This window comes from Lolium rigidum, chromosome 2 (assembly GCF_022539505.1).
Source record: "Lolium rigidum isolate FL_2022 chromosome 2, APGP_CSIRO_Lrig_0.1, whole genome shotgun sequence".
NCBI lineage: Eukaryota > Viridiplantae > Streptophyta > Magnoliopsida > Poales > Poaceae > Lolium > Lolium rigidum.
The window spans coordinates 162,400,919-162,415,350 of NC_061509.1; the positions used below are offsets into that span (position 1 = coordinate 162,400,919).

Consider the following 14,432-nt stretch of genomic DNA (forward strand, 5'->3'; position numbering starts at 1 on the left):
TTTTTGCAATATGTTTTGGGGGGGGGGGGGAAGTTCTCCACTCCAACCTTTTTTATAACTTTTTTGTTTTTTCTAAGCAATTAACCACGCATTAAACACTCGTGGATCCAAAATCATGTACAACCTCTATCGAGATGTCACAAATTTATCTAAATTTAGATGTATGTAGACACTCATTCGAATTTGGAAAATCTACGACTTTTTTGGTGGACGGAGGGAGCAGTTTTTCTAATCTCGTAGAATTGAAGATCTCATATCAGTCGAATCCTGTGTTTTTCCTATTCACGTGTTTTAAAAATCGTAATCAAAGGAACCGTAATTGTAGCATCATTGGATCTCGTTTATTTTTGTACACCATGGGCCAAACTAAATCTATTTTTTGATGATAAATATCCATGAATAATTCAAAATATATATACTACACGTATGATGCTTCAAGGTACTTGCAAAATTCCAAAATTGTTAAGAAAGATGACAAAGTTTGCACATGTAATGTAAGAATAGGCACAAATTATTGTATGTACTCCCTCCATGAAGATTGCTGAGATTTGCAAAAAATTGAACCTAGATACATCCAATTTTTTGCATATCTCAGACAACCTTCATGATTAGGAGGGAGTGCTATTGCATTCACACGGAACGAATGTGTGACCTCCACTTCATAGTTTTGTAGGGAAAGTCATTCGTGCACTTTATCGATCACTCACAGTTACACCGTTCAAAAGCAAATGCAGAAAAGAAAATTAGGGGGTTCATCGACCCATGTATAAGATTTAGATGAAAAGGAAACAAACCTAGTAGCTAACTTATGCGCCACCATATTAGCTTCTTTTGGAGAATGCCCAAACTGAATTTCATCAAACGCATTTGGTCTAATCATGTAGTCATGGAAAATTTATGAACTAGCAGCCGCCAATACTCCTCCAGCCAATAAGGTTTGGATCCCTACTTCACAATCAGAGGGCAAAATAATTCTTTATCTTGTACATCCCTTTCAGTGGGCAACTCCATCCCTGGCGGGATTTAGACTGTCTTATTATAGATTTGTTTATAATTGAAAGCAATAGCTCCAATTGACATGATCGATCTTTGGAGACTGATCTAAAAAAAGATCTTGTGATAGACTAAACAGTCTCATCGGGCACCAGTTGTCTCCTTTCCCACTCTAAGTTTAACCAGGTTTATAGAAAATATACTGATATCCCCAACGCCAAATATATAGATACAAATACACATTGAATGATGAACCTAATAAATTTTGTTTTCCTTAAGATATGTAGATGATGTCTCACTATTAATCTAAACCTAAAAGTGCTCTGAAATTTGGATGGTTCTGATTCACAGGTCTCACAAGTAAACGGTCAATATCCGGAGTCAGAAAAAAGAGGCTGGGTCAAAGAGACCTCCTTCAAGGGAGGAATAGATCATTTTGCCAATTTACTACCAGGAAATCTATTTGATTTAGGCTGAGTGGTCGACTAGCAAATTCATGGATTACTGAATCATCAAGTGCGCCCATGGTAACTAGTCACCACCGATTGTAGTGTTCCTTTGTGACTCGCATCGCAATCATAGGCACGAGATAAAAAAAAAAATAAGTAAATCCAGAGATTCGACAAAACATACACCTAACACAGGTTATCTTAGCTGTCTACAATGCATTCACAGGGATTCAAATGTAGCTCGTCCGTGTCACAAGAGCAAATCAGTTTAAGTGGCAAGTTTAGAACATAAGACAAGCTTCATGGAGACTGCTCGGACACTTTTCTTGCTGGAGACAGTAAGTTGTCAGCGGGCAGCTTACTCCACCTCTTCCAAGAAATCCTTGATCTCTGCTGGGGTTAGAACTCTGCATTTTGTACAGGGAGTGTTACTACTCAGGATGAAGACAGAAATTTTCACACTAATCAAACAGCCTTATTATGACATTTATAACTGATAAAACATGAGCAAGAGAAACTTGAACAGATGAGTTGAGAGTAGTCAAACTTGTTAGCGAACAAAAGAATGTTATTACGACAATGTTCAGAAGTTAGGAAGGGATGCAAAAGAGGCAAAAGAAATGTTGCCGCTATAACTATGTTGCAGAAAAAGCAGTGTCATGGACTTTGTGTACATACTTGAATTCACGGTCAGCTCGAATAACTCCAATCTCAATGTTGTTCGCAGAGATTTGACCTTCATATCTGCAAGTCAAGAAACCGTCAATACTCAAGAAGCTATGCAATTAGCAGCATAAGCCAACTACAAGAAAAATGTAGATACCCTTCTTTCAATGTCAGAATTGCAGTATGGATGGCATCATCAAGCTCCATGTCTTCAGTGTATCTACAAGTAAAAGCTATGTCAGTTAAATCAAATGAGCATGGAAAAAAATAACCTTGGCGACATAAACGCTGATTATATTAATGAACAGCTAGAAGGTTATACAGCAAGGGAATGCAATTTAATATGACCATCATATTCAAAAACAGCACCGAAGCCTTAACTGTGATCAATACTAGTGATAAGAGATCTCCGGTCTACCTTTTCTCAAGAAAGGTCTTCGCGTTTGACACATTTTTTCCCATAGCTGATGCTTTCCAGGAGAAGTAAGATCCAGATGGGTCAACCTAAAGAAACAATAAACAGTATGTGACAGGTGAAATATCAGTCAAAAGTAGGAAGATTCATTCCACAATGTGATGTTTCGTTACTACATAAGCCGTAAACACATCCAGTGCATTGTTGAGATGCAAATTAGCATGCGGTTGAATCTGAGATAGTGAGAATGAAGATAGCAAGGTCTATCATGTAGCTCTTTACACATACCTGATACAACTGCGGGCCATTGTCATCATAACCAGCAATCAACAGCGATACACCAAATGGTCTTACACCACTGCAACAAATAGATTATGAGTACAAAATATTTACATCGTATGTATTAAGTAAAAGATAGTACCGGTTTTTAACATGATGGTGTATAGTTCTTAAGTATATATTTCTTTGAAGTTTGAGGAGAAATTTTGGCTGATATATGTCAAATAAATTGAAAAATGTGTGTGACAATCAAATCCTATCTATTATTACATGTATGAGTGCCGAGTTGCGTCGTGACTGTAAGACTTTAAACCAGTTTCTCAAGCTCACCCATTAAGTCAAAAAAATCAAAAAAAAACGGTCATAGACGGTTCACTCTGGCAATGTGCAATACAATGTAATGTTTCACATTTGTAAGTGACTAAATAAACAGACATCAAAGTTATATTACACATTATAGTTCTTACTATCAAAAGCAAGTACTATCAAGTGACATTGTGAGGCTTTAGGTAAAGTTATCAACAACTTATTTTCTAATAGCAAGAAATTTTGGTATAACAAGTGCACGACTGATTTTAACAATTTCACAACTTCAATAGTAGTATAATAAGAAAAAAGTGCCTAGTATAGTAACAATACCCAGATTGTGTGAACTCCTGCATAACGGCAGCAGTCTCTCGGACAAGCTGGGTAACAGGGATGGTTTCCTGCATTTGGAATTTGGAATTGAACAATAATGAGAAAACATATTTACTAAGAAAATAATGATAGGGCATGACTACAGGTGGCAAATTATTAAAATGATGTCTAAACCAAATAAACTTTCATGAATATACCTTGTACAATCGATAATACTGCTGGGCCTGCTTCCGACTTTTCCTGACAAGAACGCGAAAATCTGGACCCATCCCACTGAAAACAATGAGTAGGTAAGTGTACATCCAAGCAATAGGACACTTGGAAATTGCAACACACCAAATGTCAGTAATGATTGGAAACTGTATTAATGCAACCATGGTGGCAAGCTGGGAGATATATAATAAACAATTTGAAAAAAGATGTGGTTATTCTACTTCCTTAGCTGTTATGTATAACACAAGTGAGTTGAGTCACTACACCTAGTTCGCGTGGTAATAACAAACACAAATTCAAATTATATTCCCTGGTTTCCCAATCCCTATCAATCATTTGGTTTCCTTGCATATGTTGGACATGTGCTTAAATCTTTTGCCTTCTCAGGGGCGACTACAATTAAGATGAAACACATGAAGGCAGAAACCTTCAAGCCAATTTTTTATTTTATCCTTCTATATACATAAACCAGCCAGTGATGGAAGTGCAAAAGAAATGTAGCATTGAACACAGCAGCACTAGCTCAGACATTATTGAAAATTAAGAACATTAATCAATATATTATAAAGTTGGGGTAAGGGCAGGGTAAAGGTAGAGTAACAGAAGTAAATAGGTTACCAATAGTTTAAATATATCCTAGATAAAAAAGTAAATTGCAAAATTAAGCAACACTGGAAAATACCTGTAGACGACTCCAATATTTGGAGTCAATGACTGAATCTTTTGCACCTAGAAATTTGCAGAAACATGTTAATTAGCATTTCTGAGGTAACAACAGAGGATGGCAAGTAGAGAAGGAATTAAAATTAAGGATGGTGTTACACTTACAGATGTTTCGTCCACTAAAATAGAAGGCAGTTTCTTCTCGGTGGCAATAACTACCCCATTGGCAGCTAGAAACATAACACATATCACAAAATCAATAAGTGATCGCCTTTTTACCTTCCTCAACAAATAAAAAACAACAGCTAGGTATGCTGAAATGCAAACTAATGGTCTTATGGAAAGAAAGTAAACAAACAATGTGTGATTTTGCACCTATCATGAATTTATATGATTCTAAATACAAGAATGTAGGAAGAAGTCCAAACTTTACAATGGACAATCCTACAGATTAAGTAGTTCGCAGAACATACAGATACTAAAGAAAATATGTCACCCCAAACATCAACTTTGCACTCACAAGAATGCAGTATGTAGAATAACAAACCCAAATATGTCACCCCAAACATCAACTTCGTACTCACAGGAATGCAGTATGTAGAATAACATCAACTTCGCACTCACAGGAAAGCGGTATGTAGAATAACATCAACTTCGCACTCACAGGAAAGCAGTATGTAGAATAACAAAACCCAAATATGTCATCCCAAACAGCAACTTCGCACTCACAAGAATGCAGTATGTAGAATAACAAAACCCATCGGCATAAAAAAATACAACAAGGGTGTGTGTCTATCAATTGCATTAGATTATTAGCTCTAGTGGTACAGTCTCCGTAGACGTCGAGAAGCTACTGAAGCTCAGGCATGAGATCTGCAAATAACCTCGGTGTATTAAATTGGTAGGGTAGCCTTGACTACGTCCAGCCGAAAACAAAAGGGCATGGTTATAAGTAATTGTGTGGCTAAAAAGGCCTGCGCTCCTATTTAGAGTTGTAAGCCTGTGATGTGCAGATTGATAATTTCTATGGCACATACAGGCATGAAATATATGCAACTGCCAAGTCCCACAGCTAGCACTACCACACAATTCTACGAAGCCAAGGATACAAGAGAAAACCTAGCTAAAGCACAGACATCAGCAATGGCCTAAACCTCATCATGTCAAACCCTAAAATCTGAACTTACTTCACGCATCAAGAATGGAAACCCTCCGCATTGACCTAATGGTATTCGAAGTACATAAACCCCACACATCGCTGTCTCGAAATCGTCTAAAGTCGCAAAACTTCCGCTGCAAATCTATGCTGGCAGCGCAAGGCCCCTAGTAGCAGCAGAAAGTAGAGGGCAGAGTTAGTGCGCGGATCGCACCTTTGATGCCAAGCGAGGTCTGGCCGGATCCGACGGCCGTGAGCGCGTGCTCGATCTGCACCAGCTTCCCCGACGGGCTGCAGCGGAATCGAAGGGGGAGAAGTCAGATCAAGACACCTGCGCCGCACCAAATCAAGCCCTGGCGAGAGAGGGAGGGAGGGAACAGAGCACAAACCTGAAGGTGGTGAGGGAGAAGGAGTACTGGCTGTCGCCCATGGCGGAAGCGCTGGACTACCTCGCCGGATTCTTCGGGTTGCTGGAGGAGATCGGATGGAGAGACCGGGGCGGCTGCTAAGGAAAAGGGGAGTAGAGAGAGAGAGAGGGAGGGCAACCAGACGGAAGTCCCCTTCCCTCTTCAACTTTCTGCCCACGCTCAGGCCACTTCCGCGCGATATTGGCCGTCAGATCTTTCGCTGAGAACCATCTGAACCGTCCGTATGTGCTGATTTGGGAACTTTTTTTTAATCCTCGTTACGTCCATCCTTATGTAACACCCGCGGTAGAATTGTGGTGGATTTTGTGAGAATTCTTTTCAAAAATTTCACCTATCTGTTAATAATCAACAAACAGTACACATATAATTCTAAAAGTAATAATAATATAAATATAGCATTGATCACATAGCGACGAATATAGACACTAGTATGATTGTATGAGCTGAAGGAGCGTTGTCGTCATCACCCCTCCATCAGTAGAGCCGAGCAAAGCTTGTCATACTAGAGCATGTTGTAGCAAATAAATAGAAAGTCATCATGCTAACCAATGCACCAGAGCAGCATCCATCGCAAATGATGACAACAGTAGATCGAAAGAGACCTAAAACCACACCAACGAACACGAAAACTGATCGAAACACAGGAGATCCACCGGATACACAACTCTACGCACCCTTCACTGGCACTAGACGCACCATCGAACCGAAGATAGGATGTGATGATCTTATTTTGATTTCATGATGTAGCCGCCGTCTCACCATCATGAAAAAGACATTGAAAAAACATCTAAACAAAGTATTGGAACCCTCCCGCCGGCGTTGGTCCATGGTCTGCCACACATCCAAGGCACCAAGGGCACCGAAACCGGAGTGGAATGGCAGTGCTAGCTACAATCCCCCCCCCCCCGATCGCCTCTGGCCTCATTTTGGCCTCACATACCGGTTTGGTTTTTTTAATATTTCTTTCCAAGAGAAATTGAAAATGAATCATATGGTACCCAGATGTGTTCGTCGGGTTAGTGGGGAAAGGATACTCTAGAGCTAAGAGACCCTAAATTTCATCTTGTTTTTTACCTCTTACCTCGCACGACATGGCCGGCTATATATGGGTCACCTACAACCCTTTTTTTTGCAAAACACGGTACAAACACACACGCTCATAAATACACACATACACTCACCTCATTGAACGCACACAAGCACACCCTACCCCTATAAGAACCTCCGAGCTGAGTCGAAAAATTTGATAATCTTGTTGGTCTTGATATTTAAGAAGTCACCTCGCTACCGACGGGAACGTCGCCTCCCACTGAAATAATATTCCAATCTTTATGAGATACCAAAGTGTCAACCATGGGGTTTGAACTCTGGTGCCTCCCACTGAAATAATATTCCAATCTTTATGAGATACCAAAGTGTCAACCCTGGGGTTTGAACTCTGGTGAGTTGGGGATACCACTGCCCTCCTAACCATCCAACCATAGGCCGGTTCTCAAAATAAATAAAAAATCTTCACTCTTAACTTGCACCATCACTACTGATCTTTTTTGTTAGCAAAATTTTTGCAAAATTAATTCTGCATTTATCAAATCACGATAGTCAAGCCTAGATTTTGTGCTTGTAAAGAAAAGAGGTGGTGGCCCTTTTACATACCAGGTGTTCTGTTACACAACATAGGGCGCGTTTGGTAGTTTGGACCTAATTTGGGGCTCAGTGGGGGCGGGTTTCAGGGACGGTAGTCCGTTGCAAAAGGGCCACGGGCCAACTTTGGTGCCTTGTTTGATAGGCTATGCTACATCAGTTGCTACCCAAGCGCCTCTTTGTTTGGTTGCCTGTAAAAAAAATTGTAATCTCAACACATGTATTTGGTTACCGCTTTGGGCACATGTACACATGTTGTATCTTCTCACCAAATTTAAATATGGTGAGCTTACCATCACACAACTCATGCACACGATCACAACAATAATGAAGCATACTACACATCATATTAACATCTAACATAGTACTTACCAGCTTAATTCTAGCGTCAGACTACTAACGCACACATAATTGAGCCTAATCAATAACATACTTACACCAGAGGTGGGCGTACCCACGTTATACTAGCAAGTGTCACAAGACACTGGGTGAAATCCATTTTCTTTGCTACAATTTGTACATTTGTAGTGTATGTCACCCCTAGCTCTAAGTGAGAATTTTGTCTAACTCATACAATGACACTGGCTTGATTTGGCTCTAGGTCCGCCCCTGCTCCTGGCACAAATAGAATGTTCAATAGCCTCATCAGACCAACATTACAACCATAACATCACAAAGCAGCTAGCCAAGTAGACAGTTAACATGGACGACTCCCTCTCTGAGTGACCTTCAAACCGAGGATCTGCCCAAGGGCTCTCGCGGTGCTTCTTGCAACTCTGGATGATCTCCACGAAGGTGCCCTTCTTGTAGAACTTGAAGTTGAAGCTGCCATCCATGGGGGTGAAGACGGGTGTATCAAAAGAACACTTATTCACAACAATATCTAGACCTGATAAACATGATTGCTAGTAAAATACCTAAATCCTTCGGAATTCATTAGTGAATTATTGGTCTAACATATGCTACTTTGATGAGCGTGACCCTTTCACACCTCCATTGCAGCTGGACATTAATTGTTCTCACAGTATTTTCTCAGATATAGCGGCGTCTTCACAGGCTGACAGTTCTTCGGCTTGTACCTCTTGATCAATAGTTGGTCCATGGCGGGCGACACACTGAGGACGAGGAGCAGCCCCGTCTCCAGGATATGGGGGCCCCGGCGCGACTTACAAAATGGAGATAATTTTTTTTTTCAAACTCAATAATGAAACCATATATTCCGTACAATACTCAAACATATATCAAGTTTTCATTCTAACAGAGAAATATAGCACTAAAGTAATAAACGAATCTTATGTTCTACCGAAAAGCATCATTATTATGGTATTTCTTGAAATAAAATCTTCAATCATATCTTTATAATTAATCTTCTTCAAGGTATCATTTTCTCGGGTGATATTGTCGCCAATCCACTGTGTCTTTCTTGTGTCATAGTAAAACACATGTAGAATTTTAGCAACTTCGATCTTGATTTGTCCTATTTAACAAACTAGGAAGCATTGGCGCGGCACCACGCCGCGCCCGTCGAGTGATTTAAATTGACAGAGGGCTCTCATACAATGTTTATCTATATACCTTAAAGAATTTGTTCACATGGAAAGCAAATTTTGCGGAAATATAAATCAGTTACACATTAACCCTTGGTTGTCCCAAATCAAAGTACCGTGAGATCTGACACGCCACTACCTTCCCCACGGCTGCATTTGTATTCGATGAATCCATCTAGGAAATGCACGTGTAGCTCAGTCATACCACATGACTCCTCTTATGATTACTAACTAATATATGACCCCGAGTTCGTGAACTCCTGCACAAATTGCTTTGTCGCTTGCTTTCCATCTCACGTGCCAGATTGCCCTAAGGACCACACATTTTCGGAGGTGCTCATGCGTTAGTGATACAAACATGGAGATTGTTTTGCTGGTCCATCTCTGGACATGGGACATCAACACAGTACATGTGCTATATGTTGAAGGTTGAAAGCTTGAAACACAAAGACATCACTGGAAAACATGTAAAATAAAGGGCCGTGACCTCATCCTTAGCAGCGAAGCAGACACAGCTTCTATTCACCTCACATGCTCAATCAGAGAAATCATAAAATATTAGAAAAAACTCAATATAATTTATGATAGTGCACCACCTCTAAAGAAAGACACAAACTACAGTACACAATATTGCAGAACATCTAAGAGAAGAATGGTAGGTAATCTGAACGATATTTGGTTCAGGAGATTGCCTTTGATCTATACATCACGAAAATCAAGGTTTTGTCAACAAAAAACTTAGGAACATAGACATAACAGATTGTGAACAAATGCTCATTTGTTAATAAATTGGAAACAAATCAATGCTATTTTTTATTGAACTGTTGAAAAATCGAGATTTCTGTACGTCGGTCAAACAGAAAAATGCTTGCCCATCAGTAAAATAAATTAACATTTAAACCTGACATTTACATAGGGTGTGCACCTTAATTTAATTTTGTTTCTTTGAGATAATTATACATATAAACATGGAGGTTTTCTTTCTTGAACAGCAATCAGTATATACAGAAACAGTCCAGAGTCTATTTCTGTCCTTCATTATCATCGCACAGAAGATTCAAGGAAAGGAACTACTTAACAACTAACCTGAATGGTAGAACCAATATCTCAACCTGTGGTCAATTGGTCATCACTATCATTGGAAGACTGAGGCCATGTACAAACAGTTAGAAACTTCAGAAGGTGCGATATATAGTCAATGTGAGGGTCTACATCACATATCTAAAATCCTTTTTATTAGCAACAATGCAATCAGTGAAAATAGAATATAAAATTTCTTTAAGAAAATCTAAGGAGTGATACTTCAAAGATAAATTAGTATGGAATTTAGCATAAAGAACATATGAAAAATACAGAATAACTTGCAGATGCACAAACTATCCGAGTGTGATGCTGAGGTACAATGGATGTGAATTTTATCCGTTCAGTTTTTCTTCAAGCTTCCATGTGAAAATTATGAGAGCACATGGCAGATAAAATTCCCAATAATACAGCCTATGTTTAATCCATTCTCTGTTTGCATCAATAAGACACGTGCATACCAAAAGTAGATTGCATAGCCTGAATATCTAGGAATAATCAATCCAACTGCAATCATGAAACTCTGAAAGTTTATATCTCTAGGACTCCTGTTCAGTAACATTAGTAGTTTAGGTAGTTTTTAACTTATAAGTTACAGTTTTGTTCTCACATCTACCATTGCTGGAGTACATGATATTCCTTTGGAAAGTAGAAGCAAACCCAATCTGAAGATGATATGACCAACTTACCTAGTTGTGGCCTTTTTCTGAACATATAATTAATCTGTGTTGTAAAATCTGCAGGTAAAAAGGCCACTGATATTTAGATTTAACATCGCGGAGCCTTGTGGTAATCATGCAACAGGTAGCCTGCTGAAAACACACTTTTGAGCTTGTTGTGTGTCTACATAGATTTAAAAAAGATCACTGCCATGTAGTGAGAGATGCAAGAAAGAAAGTACCAAACAAACATTCGTTATCCGTCCTAGGCAGACCCGATGGAAGCAAGCTCCTCATCGCCCATCCGTGTGTGATGAACACCACAAGGCGCTGCATCTCCATGTTATTCAAAAGGAGGTTATCGACTGATATTGCTCAACCTTTTCGTAATTTCCTTGTTTTTCCATCTGCCGTGGACGTATTAAGAGTACTAAATAATAAACAATCAACTTTCTATGGATGACATGGTGACTTAGACTTAAGACGGTATATAACAAACTGCAGGATACATGAAAGCTAGGTGCTAGCTTGATTTGATTAACAGAAAATTGTATAGGGAACACACGTGCATCTAGATAAAACCTTGCCATAAAAAACATAGAAAGTTGCTATATGCTGGAAGCGAACATAGTACACCAGTGGAAGTATCTAAACTGAAAGTTGAGAGCACTTTGACATTTGTTAGTCTGGTCCCATATACAAAGGCATATCCATATGTATGCATCGGCTGAATGTGAGGAAAAGAAGTTATCATCCGCTAAGATTCTAGCTGAACTCCCTCCATTCACATTTATACTGCTATAATTGGCGAGGAGGGGGAATGAAAACTTAGCTACTATTTTCATGTCCATAGACCATCTAACTATTGTAGTTGTAGCCGTTGTTATTCCAAAAAGAACAAACCTAACGCTAAAGCAAGTACCATGAACCTTCCATTAAAGACACAAATACCAATTGGTTAAATTCATGTCGAAAAATAATTTATAAAGTAAGATTACCTTAGGCTGATCCAATATATACAAACATCTAAGGCACTTATAAGCATCACCATGGAGATGTTTTATTTCCACCGCAGTTAAGATCGACACCAATCTTCTTGTATTGTCACCGAAAGAACATTTGCGTTGACACATATCTTCTTTGACTGCCACTGAAAAGAACATTCAGAAAATATAAGATCTTACATCAAAATCGGAGCTTCAGGATAGCACGCGTAATGACTAATATGATCCATCTACCAGAAACATCGAAGATGGATGGCGTTAGCACAGTGTCATTCTCTATACAGACAGAGTATTTATTCAGGCTTGCCGTCTTAACCTGCAGGAACCTACATTGATAAATTTTCTTGTTAGCAGAACTGTAAAATTATTTTAGATAAAGGGATAGAGTACAGTTCACTCAGATTTTGAAGGAAATAGTGCTCAGAATAATATCACCTTAGAGGTGACATGTGTTGTTCGTGGAAATTTATCTGCTTCTTAAATTAGCAAATCCACAAATGAGCTTTTACAGAGATGTTTCAATTCAGAAATCAACACTCGCCCTCCGGTCACAACTCCTCTTTATCGGAAGTAGAACATTGCTACTTAGGATATTTGAATAACACCATAAAGTCGCTGTAATGCCTAACCGATGAGTGCAAATGGAAAATGACTGTACACTTGAGTTGTCCACAATATTGCTTCATATTTTTACACCATGATGATATAGAAGATGTTAACATAACATATGAGAAGGTGCACTGACGTCAAGAGCAATTATTAAAAAAAACGTGAACGGCAAGTTAAGCTTTATTGTCACATCCCAAATTCCTAATATTTTTGGTGCTGTCTGCAGCTCTTCTCGTGTGGTAATGCGGATCTCATAGAAGGAACTGGATGTCATCTCAATTTTTTACCACCAAACTAAAACACCACAGGTAATGGGATATGAACTTGCCAGAGGCATTACTATCCATAGCACAAAGCCTCATTCAAACACACAGACCGCAACTCTTTTTGGAATACCAACACAGCAAGAAAGGAAGAAAATAGAAAGAGCAGAGGTAGCTAAGTATACCTGCGCCTTTGGGTTAAGGCATCTTTGATCTGAAAAAAAAAAGAGCGAGCAGCTCGATTGTCATGGTATTGAGGGCGACCGCCAAGCCCTCCATGGAGGTTGGACCAGTCGAGTGGGAGGTAAGGCGCCGCCGCCAGTAGACGCCATGGAATCCATCACCCCTGCCCGGCCAGCTCCCTTTCGATGGCGTACGCCACGGACTCCGCCCCGCCGGTGGCCGCCTCCATCCCCGTCGCTGGAGTCTGGACGTCACGTTCTCCATCCCTTCCGCCCCGCCTGCCTCCCTTCACTGGTGGACGCCCCGACGTACGCGGTACGCCCCGGCGGTGGCCGCCTCCATCCCTATCGCTGGACGTAGCGGTCTCCATCTCTTCCGCCCCTTCTACCCTTGTCGGACGGCTCAGCCTCCATCGAGTCTTCCAGAAACGCCCAGAAAAGCCAGATGTGAGGAGAGGACAGGGAGGATCAGCAGACGCGCCCACGACTCCCAGCCGCCGGGCCGTGCTGGCCTCCAGCTTCCCCTCCACGTCTCCCCCGTGGCAAGCCTGCCTCTGTACACCCTGCTCCAGAGTCCAGACCGCTTCAAGAACCAGGACCTCCTCCGGCTGGAGAGCGGAGATGAGGCTCCTGGTGGCGGGCACGCGGTGGGCGGGGACGGCACCGTGGGCAGTGACCGAGGAGCGCGGCGAGGAAGACAACGCGGGTGGACGCTTGTGACTGCTGCAAGTGGAGTCGTGACGCGTGACTGGTGAGGTGTTGAGCGGGGATGGGAGAGGACGGAGCTGGACGGAGCAGGCGACAAAGATGGGGAGCTTATTGAGTCCATTTTCTAAGTTTTGTTTTGGAGTTTAAAGCGGTGGAGCTCTGTGCCGCTTTGACCACCGCCCACCGCTGTAAACGGCGAGATCACAATCACTGGAAAGATAAGGCAAGTCTGTAACCGGTAACCGGTAACATTTGTTGTGAAAAAAAAAGAACCAAAAGAGAATAAATACGCTGAATTAAAGAGGAGGAAAGATATGTATCTACGCGTCGCAGCAAGAGTGGTGATAAATAGCCCATCTACATTTACCAAAACACTAAGAGATGCGCTAAGTTGATCAACTTTTATATAGGGTATAATTAACAAAATAAAGAATCATGAGTTCATGACTATGTTTGTAAACCACAGATTACTGCGCGACAGCTCTATGATGTCTACGGGTGCTTCTATTCTTGTATATAGTGTTGGGCCTCCAATAGCAGAGGTTTGTAGAACAGCAGCAAGTTTCCCTTAAGTGGATCACCCAAGGTTTATCGAACTCAGGGAGGAAGAGGTCAAAGATATCCCTCTCAAGCAACCCTGCGATCACAATACAAGAAGTGTCTTGTGTCCCCAACACACCTAATACACTTGTCAGATGTATAGATGCACTAGTTCAGCGAAGAGATGGTGAAATACAAGTAGTATGAATGAATATGAGCAGTAGTAACGGCGCCAGAAAAGTGCTTGCTGGCGTGCAGTTGATGGTAGTAATATTGCAGGAAGTAAAGATGCGAAGAA

At 40.7% G+C, this 14,432-nt stretch overlaps 1 protein-coding gene across 1 annotated transcript; it reads right to left on the reverse strand.

Moving 5' to 3' along the window:
- Nucleotides 1-1,587: 1,587 nt before the first annotated feature.
- Nucleotides 1,588-5,996, reverse strand: LOC124692525 (proteasome subunit alpha type-2). The gene is made up of 11 exons (XM_047225923.1): nucleotides 5,863-5,996; nucleotides 5,688-5,764; nucleotides 4,483-4,547; nucleotides 4,337-4,383; nucleotides 3,639-3,714; nucleotides 3,442-3,509; nucleotides 2,812-2,881; nucleotides 2,527-2,612; nucleotides 2,266-2,328; nucleotides 2,121-2,186; nucleotides 1,588-1,849 (listed from the first exon to the last, which is right to left on the reverse strand). The coding sequence occupies exons 1-11, from the start codon at nucleotides 5,901-5,903 to the stop codon at nucleotides 1,801-1,803; spliced, it is 708 nt and encodes a 235-aa protein (XP_047081879.1). The 5' UTR covers nucleotides 5,904-5,996; the 3' UTR covers nucleotides 1,588-1,800.
- Nucleotides 5,997-14,432: the final 8,436 nt, after the last annotated feature.